Source organism: Grampus griseus (assembly GCF_964374135.1).
Source record: "Grampus griseus genome assembly, chromosome: 12".
Taxonomy (NCBI): domain Eukaryota; kingdom Metazoa; phylum Chordata; class Mammalia; order Artiodactyla; family Delphinidae; genus Grampus; species Grampus griseus.
Window position 1 is genome coordinate 33,957,529 of NC_139006.1, and position 16,164 is coordinate 33,973,692.

Consider the following 16,164-nt stretch of genomic DNA (forward strand, 5'->3'; position numbering starts at 1 on the left):
GGGTCTCATAGCTATTCAGCCAACAAGCAAGCACGTCTTAAGCATTTACTTTATCGAAGGTGCCTTGGGAGAAACAAAGATGAATCACATTGTCTCTCTGATGAGTAATGAGCGTGGCGGCGCTCAGTACTGGATGCTCTAAAACACAATGTTTTTCAAACCAATGGCCGCAACCAATTAGTGGTTAGTGAAATCAATCCAGTGGGTCACAAACAACATTATTTTTAATTAAGTAGAATACAATAGAAGAAAATAGAAGAGAGAGTGCGTGGCATGCAGAGAGGTTAAGTAGTTTTCTTTCAGTGGCGTATGTGCATGTACCCATTTCCAAAGTAAGATGTATTTCTTACTGTGAAACATAGTTTAAAAAGTGTTCAAAAGCTCCTGCTTTAGAGAGAGAGAGAAAGAAGAAAACAAAAGCCTTGGACTCAAGAAGCAGCTTGCTGGGAAGATAAAGCTGATTAACAACACAGAACCCTTCGGATAGAGCAGCTCAGGACCCGGGGCTAAAATGAACCTTGCTGATTTCGTGCCCCAGTGGGATTAAGACCAGGGAACAATCACCGTGACAGTTCATTACTCCTTCCTCCTCAACAAACCCTCCACACTCAGCCTTGAGGACCACACCTCGGTGACCCTTCTCAGACACCTTACTTGTTCCTGCCCAACTCCCCAACTCCTGAGGTTGGATCAGTGCCCAATGGGCACATCTCTTGGGCCACTTCTCTCTTTTACATTTCTTTTTTTTTTTTTTTTTTTTTGCGGTACGCGGGCTTCTCACTGCTGTGGCCTCTCCCGTTGCGGAGCACAGGCTCCAGATGCACAGGCTCAGCGGCCACGGCTCACAGGCCCAACCACTCTGCAGCATGTGGGATCTTCCCGGACCGGGGCATGAACCCGTGTCCCCTGCATCGGCAGGCGGACTCTCAACCACTGCTCCACCAGGGAAGCCCTCTTTTACATTTCTTAGATCACCTCATTATTCTCAGAGCTTTAAATACCATGGGACTGCCCACATTTGGTTTCCCAGCCACATTACCTGAACTCCCAGGCTTGGATACCCACATCCCCATTCAGTCTCTCTACTGAGATGTCTCGTGGGCATCTCAAACTGAACGCGTCCCCAACTGAACTCCTAAGCTTCGTCCCCCATCTCTGCACCTCCCTTGGGCCTCCTCATCTCAGCTAATGGGAATTCACTCCATCCCACTGATGAGGCCAAAAGCCTTGGAGTCTCTCATAACTCCCCTCTTACCTGCAACACCCATGTCCCGATCATCGTTAAGAAACCCGCTGGCCCTATCTTCTCCCCATCTCCTCCTCCACCACCAGCATCCCTCACCTCCACTCTAGTCTGGATGACTGCATAAGCCCCCCACACTGTCCCTCTGATCCTACCCTTACCCCCTTCTAGCCATTCTCAACCAGCACCGGAAGTGATCCTCTTAAGCCAGAAAGTGTCCCATCTCTCATCAAAACCTCCGATCTATTCCCATCTCACCCTGAGTCAAAGCCACGGTCATCACCATGGCCTGCAAAGCCCACATGATCTGCACCCCACACCTGATTGCCATCACACCCACCATCACACACAGCTGTGCTCACCTACAGTCGCCTCTCCCTCCCACCTGGCCTCCCCCCAGGACCTTGTCACTCTTCTTTCAGCCTTGAGCACTCACCCTACAGATCTCAGGGCTAATCCCTCGCCCCCCATCGTGCTGATCTGTACTGGGAGGTCTCTTTCTCAGTGAGACCTTCCGGGTCTGTGCACACCCTTCAACACTGCACATCCCGCCCACACGTACCCTCTGGTCCCCCTCCCCGGCTTCCTTTTTCTCCACAGCACATTCACCATGTAACGTACATTTTATTTATCATATGAATGTCCTTTTCCTCCTTCCCCCACGAAGGCAATTGTTTTTCCTGTTTATACACTGCCGTGTCCCCTGTGACTAAAGAAGCAGCTACTCCACAATAATATACATTGAATAACAAATACGTATCGGAGAAGTGAGTGAAGACTTTAACAGTATTTTGGAAACATCACAAAAGAAATGGTATTGTAATGTTACCTCCAGCCTAACCACTAAGCAAAGGAAAAGAATACCATCGTAAAGTTTGGTCTAAGAAACCTTACCTCAAACCCTACAATGAATACTCCAGGTGGGACACGCCCTCTCACTGGAGCTTGAGCTAGTTTGGAAATCCTGGTTCAGGTAGCTGTTGGGTGTATCACTCATCTGTGCCCAGGCTCTAGTGACAACTCCTCTTAGCTCTAGATATCATGCTGTCTAGAGGAAGTGGGTTGAAATATAGGCTTAAAGTACAAATCCTCAAGAGACAGTTTCCCCATACAAGGATTATTAACGTGGAATTTTGTGTTACACATGTGCAAAGGACACTCAAAATATTATTCAGTTCTTTCTAGATTCACGTAATTTGAAAGATGATCGTATGGTTATATTAGAGTGTGGTATTCAGGAAGGAAGGATTCTGTTTGGGTCCATTTGAATGCAGTACACTTTCAGGTGTTGTAAACGTAACTTGGAATAAAAAGTCCAAACATCACCAAGATGCAGTAGTAATCATATGATAGCGATGAAAAGCAGGAAATCTTTACTTGGGTCTCTTCTTAAATCTGCTGAGTTTTATTTAATAGATGCCAAAGACCTAAGTGAATGCTTCACAAGTATAATAATTTATAGCATCATCTGAGAAACTTAATATCCCCAAATTCATGATAAACTAAAGGAAAATATTTGCTGAAATTCATTTCAAAATTCATAATTTGGAAATGAAGTATTAATACCGGAGATGATGGACTTGATAGTTTTTAGACTCTAAACGAGCTTTAACAGTTGCTCCTAATAAGATGATCAGACTTTACATTCTAAGGAGAAAGATCCATGCTCATAAGCATTTGACAAGGACTGGGGTCTCCATACATGCTGGGAGATTCATAAAATTTTAGCCAACACTGAAGTTTACTTTTGATGAATGGTATTTCTACACCTGGGCTTCTATTGACCCCAGGAGGAAGCTCACTAACCTTCTACCCACTTCGCTGCTTCTGAACACCAGACACAGAAGTCTAGTTTGCCTCAGGGGATTCGAGTCATGGAATTATAGTACAGAAACCTACATGCTAGTGACTGCAAAAATAATGGAAAAATATGATGGCTTAGCTAGCCATGGCAAGCCAACAGACATGCCTCCAATATGTCAGAAAGACATGTGAGAAATGAACAGTTGCATTAAAAACTAAGGACTCTAAGTTAGCTTATCTCTGTATAGTCAGTGGAAATACATATATTTACCGTAGACCTAAACCTCTGGTGTTTTTATCTTGCTATCTATTAGAATTATGTTCTTGCTTATATTTCACTCAAACTTGTAGCCAGCTATAACTGCTGGGTGACGGGTGTTCTGCGGGCATTATTTTTTAAAGTCTTTCGGTTCTTCCAAGCAGCCAACCCTCACTACTTGTTACAGGTTTCAAAATGTTATAGTGTTGTATCTCCCAGCAACTTGATGTTTGAGTTTTATGTTTAATGGAAAATTACTAAGTGTTGAAGGTTACAGAATGATATGATGATATGATGAAAGGATCATAGAAATTTGAGTGAGACAAATGTGCCTTTCAATTCTGACTACGGTTTACTAGCTATAAATTTTCGAGGATGTTATTTAAAGCATAAGTCTCAACTCTCTCATCTTTTCAGTGGAATGACTAACCATGCTGGGGTTTCGTATTACCTGAGATAATGTTTGTGTAGCAGGGAATGTAAAACGGCTGCCAGTGGGTCCTGAAGCTAATTGCTTCCCTATAGATATACTGCAGGAGAGGAACAATCTTTGTCCCAGCTTCCAAGCAAAGGTCGGGAGATGCCTGCTGATTGAACAGCCTGACATCACACGCTCAGCCATGAGACAAGCAATAGAGCTGGGGAACGTGATATGCCAAGGCCTCTGCTACTCCTGAGACATATGGAGACCTCAAGTGGGGGGGAGCAAGGTTTCCCCAAAGCAAAATCGTGGGATGTGAAACCAAGAATCAGAAGTAGAACTGGGTAGCAGAAGCCACAGACGTTCACTACAATCAAAATACAGGGTAGACAATGAATAAAATGTGTTTTCCTCCCCTCTCCTCATATGATACTGGAATATAGTACCGTAGTTACTATTTCTTGTTCTGGTATCACAGGGGTATCTTCCCAACAGATCGTGCCCCCTTTGACGTGAGCATCACCTCAGCAGTATTTTCTGCCAGCCCCACAAAGGCCCATGGGTCCTTCCCCTCCTTTGAGGGGTCACAGACCTTGCCCCTCCACATTTCTCCTGCAGTGCCATTTCCCAATGGAAATGCACTTTGCATTTGCACAGATACATTCAACTCCAAAGGAACAGTTTTAGCACCAAGAAGAGGATTCAGAAGAACCAACTACAAAGCCAGTAGGTAATTCGGAGGTACTGAAATCTAATACTCGACTTAGCTGGATTCGCGTTAAAGCTATTTTTACTCTTTTCCTTCATCCACCCCCCAGATTTGCCCGATCCGCTTAAAACTTGTAAACCCCTTTGAGACCAGACTGTGTTTTGTGAAATGTCTTTGGTGTATCGCCCTGGCGCTGCTATGGTGCAAGGTACCCCGTAGATACCTGTAAACATACGTGGGTGAGAATAATTCCACAGGGTAGCAGCGAATGCATCACCATCAAATAGCACTGTTTACAACGTTCTATTCAAGGGTATTTTAAAATGTTATTTGGAGAGAGATGTGGCCATGGGTATTAGCCCTATTTAAAAAGAGGTAGGTATTTACTCTGGTCCTTGATAGGTAATTTTTCAGCAATCTTAAGCAAATTAACTTTGACACCAGCTTCAGGATTCAAGGGGAGTTAGAAAGGGTGGTTGCCAGGGAAATCAGGCCATGGGATCTACACATCGTGTAATTGTAATTTTCCTATTCTTGCTTTTTTTTTTTTTTTTTTCCTTTCTGCTTTTGCTCTGAAAAGAGCAAGCTAAAAAGGCTACAGGGACATTTATGCCAAGTCGCATTTGTCAAGTTGAAAGCTGTGTGGAGCAGAAAAGCAGTTCTCCCAGCTGCAAAGAAGATGCAGAGAAGCCGAGTGAGTAGGGAATCTGAGAGCTCACTAAAAGTGCTTAGAAGGCCGATGCATTACAGCCATTTCCGGACAGAGCGTTAGGCAGGACCTTGACATCCAGGGCAAAGCCTTCCTATAAATGCTGAAAAACCATCAGAGTGCCTGGAGGCCCTCACAGCCCCCTTGAAAGCGTGGCAGGCAGGCAGGTCTTCTGATTCCTCACAAACTGTCCACGTCCGTTTAAGCAGAAACTGAGAACAACGGTTGTTAAGGGCGCCACGCCATGGCGAGACAGTAAGCGCTGCTTTATCTCACAATTATTTTCCGTATTTATTATTTTAAACCCTCTTTATCCGTGCTAGCCAATTAGGGGCAAGCTACTGTGTGTGCTTATTTCAACAGTTATATTTTTATTTTTAAAAAGTACAGAGCATGGGAGCACGCACTCCATTTCTTTTTTAAAGTTAATTTGTTCACACCCTCAATCGGCATATCAGAGGCAGCGCGCTATCCTCAAAGGCTTTGGTATCAGATAAATGCAGACTCCTGCTCGTTATGATGACCTTGGGCAAGTCAGTCCAGCTTTTTGAGTTCAGTTTTGCTGCAGTAAAATGGAAACAGGAGTGTCTATTTCATAGGACTGCTAGAGGGATTAAGATAAAGTCACATTGGTATCACTTCCAGCCCTTGAGATTACTCTATACATGTCAGCTTATTCTGTAATTATCTCAGATCCCCAGCTTTCCTTTCCTAAGTACAGGCTTGCCTCCTCCTGTTTACCCTTCCTTATCAAGCTCGGGAAAGGCCAAATAGGTTGACCCCCTTCAGCTATAGCCAAGTGCCCTCACTTACCTGGTTGCTTCCACTGAAATGCTCAGTTGTTGAAGAAATCAACAGCTGCTAATGGGTAGCCTTGCAAATACAAGCCTAGTATTGATACCCACCATTTTAATCACAGCTCTTCCTTGCTACACTGTCTTCATTTCTACCTAATGAACCAAATGCCTGAGTTATTTCTCCCAGCTCCTTTGGTTCCTGATGAAATAGAAGCTGGCTCTGAACCTCACCTCTGCCTTAGGTTTATGTGTTTTCCTCCCAAATCTCTGCAGCCCAGAACTGCTCACAGAATTACCCCGGCCTCCCCTGGTATATTTCAGGACACATGCTCCATTTCGGCTGTCCCGGCTTTCTAAGTGTCTGCGTTCCTTTTGTGGCTCTCAGATTTCCCCAAATCTCACGCATTTTCATTACTCCAAACCTCACCATCCAACTTCCCATCCTGAGATAATCTGCTCTCAAGGAGTCACTCACACATGGCTTCATCTCCCAGCCATCGGCTCCCAGACCATCCCTGGCACAGAATGTCTGACTCTATCTACATTGAGTTATACGCTATGACAGCAGCTCAGCTAAACCCCATGTGCATTGGAAGGGCCTTTTCAAAGTAAGCCTTCCCATGTCTGCAATAGTATGTCTTTATTAATTTCAAGGCATGTAGTTCTTTGTTTATGAATTATTTTTTCCTCAGACTTTAAAACTCTCAGAAGTTGTTTTCTTATCTGAACTCTGTGTTCTTTAGATCATCATAAAATGACAATTGTTACTCCTAAAACAACCAAGATCTAAATACGAAGAAAACAAATCCCTGGACTGTGTATGGCAGACCCCTCCCAGCTTGGGCGCGGTGTCACTCTGACCTAGCTACTAACCTCTCTGGACTTCAGTTTCTTTATCTGATAAACTGAGATTATAATATTTACTCTTCCTATCCTTCAAGGCGGTTGTAAACATCATGAGACAATTGTGTAAACTTATGTTTTGGGCCAAAGCATGACATAGCTGAATGCTAACTGTTATTAATCTGGTCACTAAGGAATACAAACATTAAGTTCTATAATTGCTATCCCAGAATACATCCATTCGTGTTCTTATTTTTGCACATATTCTTTAAAAAGCTGTTTGATAGATTCCTGAGCTCCATATTTCTCACGTTTTAGCATCTTTGATATTGGAATGTATCATTTAATCTATGGAGTGTCAGAGCTTAATCGGTGGTGTTTCTTTCTTAGTGGTACAAAAATGTATTGAGGAGTTTACGTTGGTATCTTGGATTTGGTAAAATGCAACATTTGGAGTTCAGGGGAAAGCTGAGGAAGTGTAAAAGTAGGGGTACCTTGTCTATTCAGAATAGAATAGAAATCCTATTAGCCAAGAGGGGAGTAGGATAACCTCCCCCTGCCCCCACCAAGAATAAAAAATTAGCAGAGTTTGAGACATTCAGACAGAAGGAATTACCTTGAATGATGCCACTTTAAGGTTCCCTATGGGAAACCTTTTATAGATATATAAAATATATATAATATACATTATATTATACATTATAGATTACATATATTATAAATAGAAATATATAATAATATATTTTATTTATATTTTCATATAGATGAGATTTTTCTATTTTTACATAGGGTTACATATATATATTCCCTTTGCTTTTATATCTTTATACTAGAATATCTACTTTAATGACTAGAAGGATGTTAGTTAAAACACCACTGCTTTTTAATCCCAAGATATTTATAGCTCGCCATACTTTAAAAGTAGCCACGAGGAGACAGATCTGTAACATTTATTCTCAGATTTTTAATGGTGCTTTGAAGTTCACAAGCTATATTCACACACATTATCTCTATTCATTATACATCTATTATCATCCCCATTTTACAGATGGAAAAATTGAATCAAAGAGGTGAAGTGACTCATTCCAGGTCACACACAGTGAGTGAATGCAAAATTGTTGTTGGAATTAATTAGTTCTTCTTTTCCAGCCTCTCCCCACCACAGTGACTAAGCGCTGCACAGAGCAGACACTTCGTGCAGCCCAGCACCTCCCTGACCACCACAGGCTGTTGGCCTTAACCGTCCTCAGACATCTGGAATGCATAGGTCTTGAGTCAAGGTTTCTAGAAGAAAAATAGCTTCTCCAAATACAAAAATATCTCCCATGGAGTTTTCTTTTTCCTTAAGATTTCTGCTTTATGAACAAAAAGGAGTCATTTGAGATTCGATCACTGGGAAGCCAGGCCAGCTTCAGCTGGCCCAAGGAAGCAGGCTCCCCCCTCGGTCCTACAGAATAGAGATGAGTCCCCGGGACGGAGAATGTAGAGTATTTCCTGATGGGCCAGTCTCACTTAAAAATGATGGGCGTAGGCAGTATATTAGAAATTTAAGTTTTTGCTTAATATATTTCAATTATTTCTGCCCCTCCATTATCAAAGAAATTGAAAGCAAGGCATGAGAGTCTTCTTGGAAAGCCAACGTCACCCACCATGAGGGAGCATCTGTGTGCCGAGTGCAGAACTACCATAAAACAGACCTTTATTGAGCACTTCCTGTGTGCTCGTGGTCATTACCTCATTTAATCCATGTATAACTTTATGGGGTAGGAAAGAGACAAGGAAACTGAGGCACAGAGAATTTAATTAATGAGCCCATGGAGGTCCCTATTTAGTGGTCCAGCGGAAACCCAAACCTGGACAAGCTGGTTGCAGAGCCCAAGCCCCTAACCCTTCAGCAGTACGGCTTCCCCCAGTTTCAGCAAGCTTACTGAGCCATTGGAGAGATGACACAAAGACACAGAAAACAAGTCATATCTATAAATGCCATTGTAGGATTATGCAACTGAAGTACTTAGAAGGAATCTGTGGATCAGGTTAGGGTCCATACTGTCTCCATCACAACCATACAACTCTGCCCTTCTAATTTAAAAGCAGCCACAGTCAATACGTAATGAGTGGGCATGACTGTGTGCCAATAAAACTTTATTTACAAATGCAGATGGCAAGCTGGATTTCACCCGTGAGCTACAGTTGGCTGACCCCTTATGTAGATGGTACATGCTATAGGTTTCATAAAGGAGTTGAATTTAGCCTGGAGCAGTTGGAGGGAGCTTTGGGATTGCTGAGTTCAGCTTGAAGGAAGATTTGAGGTGGGTTTACAAGAGCCTGTGTGACCTGGTCCCACCTCCCCAGCCTCTCCTGGCATTTCCCTCTTGGTCAGGACTCTCCCGCCACAATGGCGTCTTCTTCCTAGGCTTCAGTTACACACAAAGCTTATCCCTACTCTAGAGACTTCGCACTGGCTGATCCTTCTGCCTGGAAGCACTTCCCCAGCTCTCCTCCAGGTTGGCTCCTTTGGTCGGAACTGATCTCCTCGTAGATGTTACCTCTTCCCAGTGGCTTCGCTGAGGAACACGTTAAAGGAGTTCTCCTCCAACCCCTTTGTCACATCACCCCATCTTATTTTCCTAATGACATTTATGGTTTCTGAAATCGTCTTGTTCATTTATGGGTATACTTGTCTATCATCCATCTCTTCCTGCTCTCCTTCTGCAATGTAAGCTCCACAACTTGGGATCAACGTTTGTGTGGTTCACTGCCTGCACGTTCCCGGCACCCAAACCATGGCTTGAAAATGAACAAGCAAAAAATACTTGCAGAGACACCGCTTTGGGAAAGCAGGTGTTTTCCTTACTTGCTGCAAGTAATAAATCCTGCCTTCTCTGGAAAAAAGAAAAGAAAAAGAAAAAAAAACTTGCAAAAGTGAAGGAAGAAGGGAGGCAGACAAGGAGAGAGGCAAAGAGGGAGACAGAAAATGTAAGCATGCCACCATTAGGTGGTATTAATTTTCTCTTGTTGCATTAGGATGGCCCATCATTCAGTGCCCATGACACTATTTCAACTAATACAGCATCTTCATCCTGTAATTAGAGGATGGTAGCACCTGGTTATGGTCATTCCTTGTCAGAGAGAGGTCTTTTTACTCCTGAACCATGACATATGGTTTAAGTTATAGCCTGGCTATCCCCAAAATAGAAAAATGCACACTAATCCTCATTTTGTTCTCTCAAAAATAAAGTTCTCCACTGGAGTTTCATGCTTAAACATACACATTAAAAAACAAATAGTCCTCTTTTTCTCTAACCCATACTGTTGTTAAACCCTAAGCTTTATTAGACTGATTTTATTGCTGTTTCTTTAACGTTTACTGGGTCTAACCGCCCCACGAAGCTCGTGAAGGCAAGCAGGACATCTGGCTTGCCTGCCATCAACAGGTGCCCAGGCTGCTCCTTTATCTGCTCCAGCCTCCCTTTCTTACAAAGACTTCCGTTCCCCTAACCACTAGGACCAGTAATAGGAAGGTTTTCTCAGACAGCTGCAAGGTTAGTTTTTTCTTTGGATTTGCCTAAATCTTTTCTCTCTGTGCAACTGACACAGAAAGACACAGCAACCTTGACTAGATCACAATAGTAGCTGCAGCACATGACTCTCCTTTCTTTTCAATGGAAAGGGAGTAACATTTCATGCCCTGGCCCCTAAACAAACTGGTATGCTTTCCTTGAAAACAATGTAACCAACCACTGCCTCCTCTTTTGCTTTCAAATTTAAGAGACATAATAAAAACTGTGGCTCAAATTATAGCGACTTTGCTGGCCCTTATTGTTCAGCAGCAGTATTTTTCTTCTCCAAAGTCTTGAGGTTCTGTTTCTTTACATTTTTCCTGGAGCTAATTTCTGTATTATTTTACATGTAATTTATTGTAGGCTACCTTTCAGTGTAGGAATAATGTATTGATTTTTAAAACCCATTCCAAAGCAAATCACTTCCATAAACTTCTTAGCTGATATCATTTGAAAAATATGTTTAATTGAAACATATACACATTAAATACTTCCCAGCTGGTTCCCTTAGCAACAGTTGCAACCTGTTTCTAGTATAAGACCAAGTTTCTACCATAAACTAACTTTGAAAAAAACAAAACACCTAAACAAAAATTTGCCATGTTTTGTTTCATAAGCATTATGAGCTTATAAGTTGTCATTGGTCTCTGACATAGTTCAGAGAGCGACACTTATGAGCTGTGCATCAGTACTGAGAAATGGCAAGCATTGGCTGCCTCCTCCGTGACCCTCAGCTGTACCAACTTAATTTATGAGATGTAATTACTGAGCCAATAATGAGGTTCTGAGTATGATCATATCTTTGCAGTGACTCACCTGCCAATGGAAGGAAAACAAGACTGTTCTCAGCATTTATAATTTCCCTAAGAAGTCTCCCTGTTGCTATGGTGATGTGGATGGGTTTTTAGCTAAAAAAGCAAAAACTCTACATTGCTACTACCATAATTAATAAAGGGCAAATGGATCGGACGTGATGGATGACAAAGGTGTCATGGGACTATAGTTGTTCAGTTCTGTAGGTGCCACAAGATCATACAGAGAGAGACAGCATCAGATATGGTCATGGCAAGACCCCAGGAGCTGCTGGGCTGGAACTCTGCCCCTTTGTAGCTGGGACGTTGGGCGAGTTACATAACCTCAGGTTCCTCATTTGTAAAATGGGGATAATAATAGTGCCCTTAGCTGTGTGGATCAAATGAGTTAACCTGTATAAAGCCTTTAGAACAGTGCCTGCACATAGGAAGCATGATTTAAGAGTTTGTTAAATAAAATAAGCTGTATGGTGAAGCTTAACCAAACTTCATTGGTAGTTTTCAGCATTAGAACCTACCAACCACTGTTTTCAGGTCCAGGAATAGTAGCATCTCTTCAGTCTGATGTTTCTAGATATACGTTTTCAAATTATATAGATAAATGTATAAATTAAGGGGGAAAGCATAGTGCTTTTAGTGGAATGTCTGTCCTCAGTTCCTAGAACCGATAATGTTTAAAAATCGACGTCTACTCTGTGCGTGTATCATTGTGGACAGTTAACACTTTAGATTTAAAATGTGTATGTTATTAATCATAAATCTTAGATTGACTAAACACTCATCTTTGAGTTAAAATGCTTTGGACCCTAGTGCTGCCATTTGTTAGTTATGTGTCTTTGGCAAATTTCGTAAGCTCTCTGAGCTTCTGCTTCTCCTCCGAGAAATACAGAAAAATACACGGAGTTGTTGCATCGATGAAACAAGATCCTGTAAGCAAATTTCTTAGCCGAGTTCAATGTTAATAATGAAACATGGCATCATTTAATGGATAATCAGTGAATAGTTAGCATGAAAATAGTCAATACCTTTTTACCTTCTCAGTGCAAACCTGGCCAGTTCTCGGGAGTCCTTCCTGGATCCTCCTTCCCTATCACCATTACTGATAACTCCTGTTCCTAGTGTCTCCTTAGTGCATAGTCCATCTACAGCACCCCATCTTAAACTTGCTAACACGTTGACTTGGAACTGTTGCCAAATTTTTGTATGCTCTGTCTTCTCACCTCTGTTGAGGCCAAGAACCAGCCTCCCCATTTTCTGGTCTCTTTTCATTAAGCCCTGTGCAGCGTGCTGTGCACAGTACGTAGGATGTTTGTTACTTCTTAATGGATACAAAGAGTGGCCATTATTGTGCATTTCTTTTACCCAATGGAGGAGATATGAGACCCTAGGTTGGGTCCATGTTGAACTGGGGAATCTAAGAACTGAAAATAAGGTCAGAAAGAAGCCCTCTGTAGCACAGTGCGGTGCCCTGCTGAACTCAAAGGAAATGACTGTAGAAAGAAAAACGAACAGCGTGCTGAGAACGTTGTCTTGAGGGGTCCCCACAATTAGGGACTTGGAGCAGGATCCAGCAAAGCTAGAGGGAAAGAACAATCCAGATAAGTAGTGGGTAACTCAGGTAAGTAGAGTAACCAGAAAGCCAAAAGGGGAGAGACTCTTAAGAGGCGTTTTGAGTGTGTGTGAGTGTGTGTGTGTGTGTGTGTGTGTGTGTGTGAAGAGGCCAAGAAAAATTTCAATTAAGAAAGTGCCACTAGCTTTCATGAGGAGATCATTGGAAACCTTCAGAGAGTGTTTCAAGCACTCTATGGAGGCTGAATTCAAATTAAGAGGATTCAGAAAGAATCGGTGCTTGGGAAGCGAATGCATCTGGTGTAGACCACTGGGTTAGGAGGAAGCACTATGGATACAATATGCTAGAGATGGAAGATGCAGGGAAGGCAAAGGAGAAACATTCCTGAATTTTAAATAACAACTGAAAACAAACCATTGAAAAGCTCTAATAAAACCGCTTTCCACCGGCACCCGTATGCCTGACAATCATTTTCAGCGTGAGAAAACGGAGAAGTGAATCAAATGGTTATACTTTTTCCCAGTACCCAGGTTCTTTCAAAGCTTGAGACATAGATGTGCATGTATTCAAAATATTTTCAGACCAATTATGGTAAAACACTATGGTTGAAAAGTTAATGCCTAAAGTTTTACATAATTACCCGTATTACCCGTATTCACAGTCAGGAAAGAAAAGAAGAAGATAGACTTGTATAAAGCATGAACTGTCTGTTTTGTATCTGCATAGGTCCCTCAGGATGAATGGACAGGGTACACCCCTCGAGGTAAAGATGATGAAATTCCCTGCCGCAGAATGCGGAGCGGCAGTTACATCAAGGCCATGGGAGATGAAGACAGCGGGGACTCGGACACCAGCCCCAAGCCTTCTCCCAAAGTTGCTGCGCGAAGGGAAAGCTATCTCAAGGCTACTCAGCCATCCCTTACAGAACTCACCACACTCAAGTAAGTGTTTCCCACGCTCTACTTCCGGTAGCCCGGCCCCCTGTATCATCACCTACGATCCATTCTTGCCACTTCTAGCGTAAATGGGGCAGAAAACACCCCACAGATGGAGCACTGTGAGGTATTGAATGTTCTATTGATTTTGACCTTGGGTCTGACTCATACATCCCAGTGCCTTCAAAGACACAGGCATCCAGCTGCGCCCTGCATAGAGCATAAGCTGAGCCCCCAACCTTCCAAAAGAGTTTGCAATGATCCAGAATGGCCCCTAAAAAGAATTAAGATTTCTGACCAATGAGGATATCTGTGTATCCCCACTCTTGGATGTTGTTTAGCCACTAAATCTATGGGGCAATGCTTCCTTAAAAAACTCTTGAATTTTTCAGATGATTGAGTAATAGAGTAGATTATCTTGGAGAAGGTTATAGAATGTGGCTATGCTTAAAAATGGGGTAATATGTGAACATTCTTGACAGATGTTTTTAAACTTGGACACTCGATGCATATTATAATTTGTAAGACCTTAAAAATTTTTGTTTGTTTTGAAAAATATGGTTCTAAGTAGTCCTTACTTCAGTGTGTGCTATTTGTAAACAGAGAACAGCATTCCAAAAGAAACTACTGAAACTGATTATTGTAAGGCCTGATTTAATTGTTAATATTATTTCTGGAGAGCAAATCAGAGCCTTGGAACAGATCATCGTGGAGAACATCGTTTGGACTAAAAAAAGTATTATGGGTAATTAGTATTCTTAAGTGCCTTTGATTCCATATTTTGAGGAAATACATATTACTATCCGTGCACTTATACTGCATTACAAAATAAAATATTAAAAGGCAAAGTAAATAAAACAGAAGAAAGACCAAATCCATCAGATTGAGGAGAAGAAACTAGATTATTAAAACCCAGAATACTAAAAAACAGCTGACTTCTATCAAGGACATGTATTCAAATAGCAAACTATCAATATATTATATTTTAAAGAAGTGACAGAGAGGGTCCCCTCATGAACTTTTTTTCAGAGGATCATGTGGAACCACTGTGGGTCATTTCAATGAAAAATGAATACCAGTGACATTAGTAAACCAACCCAAGAAAAGCAGCTCTTTCTTTCCTTCGGCTTCTGGTTACCCTTCCTCTTTGCCTTTATTACTGCAGGTGATAGTTTCCTAGTGTTGCCATGACCAAGTACCATGAACTTGAAAGAGTACAGATTTATTATCTCACAGTTCTGGAAGCTGGAAGTCTGAAATCAAGGTATTGTCAGGGCCACGCTCCTTCTGAACCTGGAAAGAATAATCCCTCGTTGCCTCTTCCTAGCTTCTGGCTGTGTCCGGCCACCCTTGGCATTCCTTGGCTCGCAACTACGGCACTTTGATTTCCGCCTCTGTCGTCACCTGGCCTTCTACTTTCCGTGTCTTCGCGCGGTTGTCTTCTTATGACGTCAGTCATATTGGATCAATAATGACCTCGTTTTTAACTTGATTAAATCTGCAAAGACCCTATTTCCAGACAAGGTCATGTTCACAGGTATTAAATTTAGGACTTTGACATATCAGTGTGGGAAATACTATGTAACCCCTAACCCTGCCACACAAGGTAACAGTTGATCACAGAAATGGAAAGTACAATCGGGTCTTCATTGCACTGTGGCACCCCTCACAGAGGCTCAGAAAAGAACTGAGCCAGTCTGAAAAGAACTGGATTTGTAATAATGGCAGTGGGCCGAGGTGGTGTGAAAACTTGGGGGGGGGGGAGGGGGGGTGGCAAGGAACCTTCTGGGAAGTAAGTATCTTCTGTGAACTTTAGAATATCTTTCCCCTAGAGGCAATTAAAGGTAGTCACAGCCGTGGTGTTAACTGACATCTTCTAGAAGATGCAAAAAAAATGGGGATGCTTTGGGCAAGAAATTCACTTGGACCCTCAAGATCTCAGTATCCTCAAATGCACACCAAGCAGTGGGATTCTGCAACTTCCAGAGTCCCTTCCACCCCCTTTATATCCCATTCATTTACCTGTTGGGATGCACGTCACATCAGATGCATGACGCTTTGGGCTGTGGGGGATGAGATACAATGAGTCCTGCTGCTCGAGTCCTACCAGGGCCGAGGAGAACAGAAAAGAGCAGAGCCACAGGGGAGGGTGCGGGGAGTGCTCTAAGGAGGCTGAGGACAGGGGAGGTGCAGAAATCAGCTTTCACCATTGAGTCTTGGACCCATCTCCTTATTAGCTTCAGGGCTGTGGGGAATCTGCTCTGAAGTCACTGGAACTCTTTCATTTTGCTTCCACCTGATGTTATCTTCCTTTCATGTCCTGGAGCCTGTTTTTACAACCATCCTATATATATTTTTTTACTGTTCAGAAGTTTGAAGAGCAGAAAAAGGTGAACACACAGATAGTGGCTAAACTGATGGTAGAAAGGTCAGGTACCTGAGTATTAGAGTAGTGACTGTGCTTTTCTTCCTCCAAACCTATGGAAATTCCAAATGGTACCCA

The 16,164-nt window shown here is 42.5% G+C and overlaps 1 protein-coding gene across 16 annotated transcripts in view; it reads left to right on the forward strand.

Annotated features, from left to right (window-relative positions):
* DLGAP1 (DLG associated protein 1) overlaps positions 1 to 16,164 on the forward strand; it is a gene marked incomplete at both ends in the record, with an annotated part of 320,454 nt that overhangs the window by 54,926 nt on the left and 249,364 nt on the right. For 11 of the 16 annotated variants that reach the window (XM_082668376.1, XM_082668377.1, XM_082668368.1 and 8 more), the window contains one exon: positions 13,453 to 13,667. In XM_082668376.1, the coding sequence (XP_082524502.1) occupies positions 13,453 to 13,667 (215 nt within the window). Of the gene's footprint in view, positions 1 to 5,015; positions 5,130 to 13,452; positions 13,668 to 16,164 lie in introns of all 16 variants that reach the window. The other 5 variants (XM_082668378.1, XM_082668369.1, XM_082668379.1 and 2 more) reach the window with 1 other exon arrangement.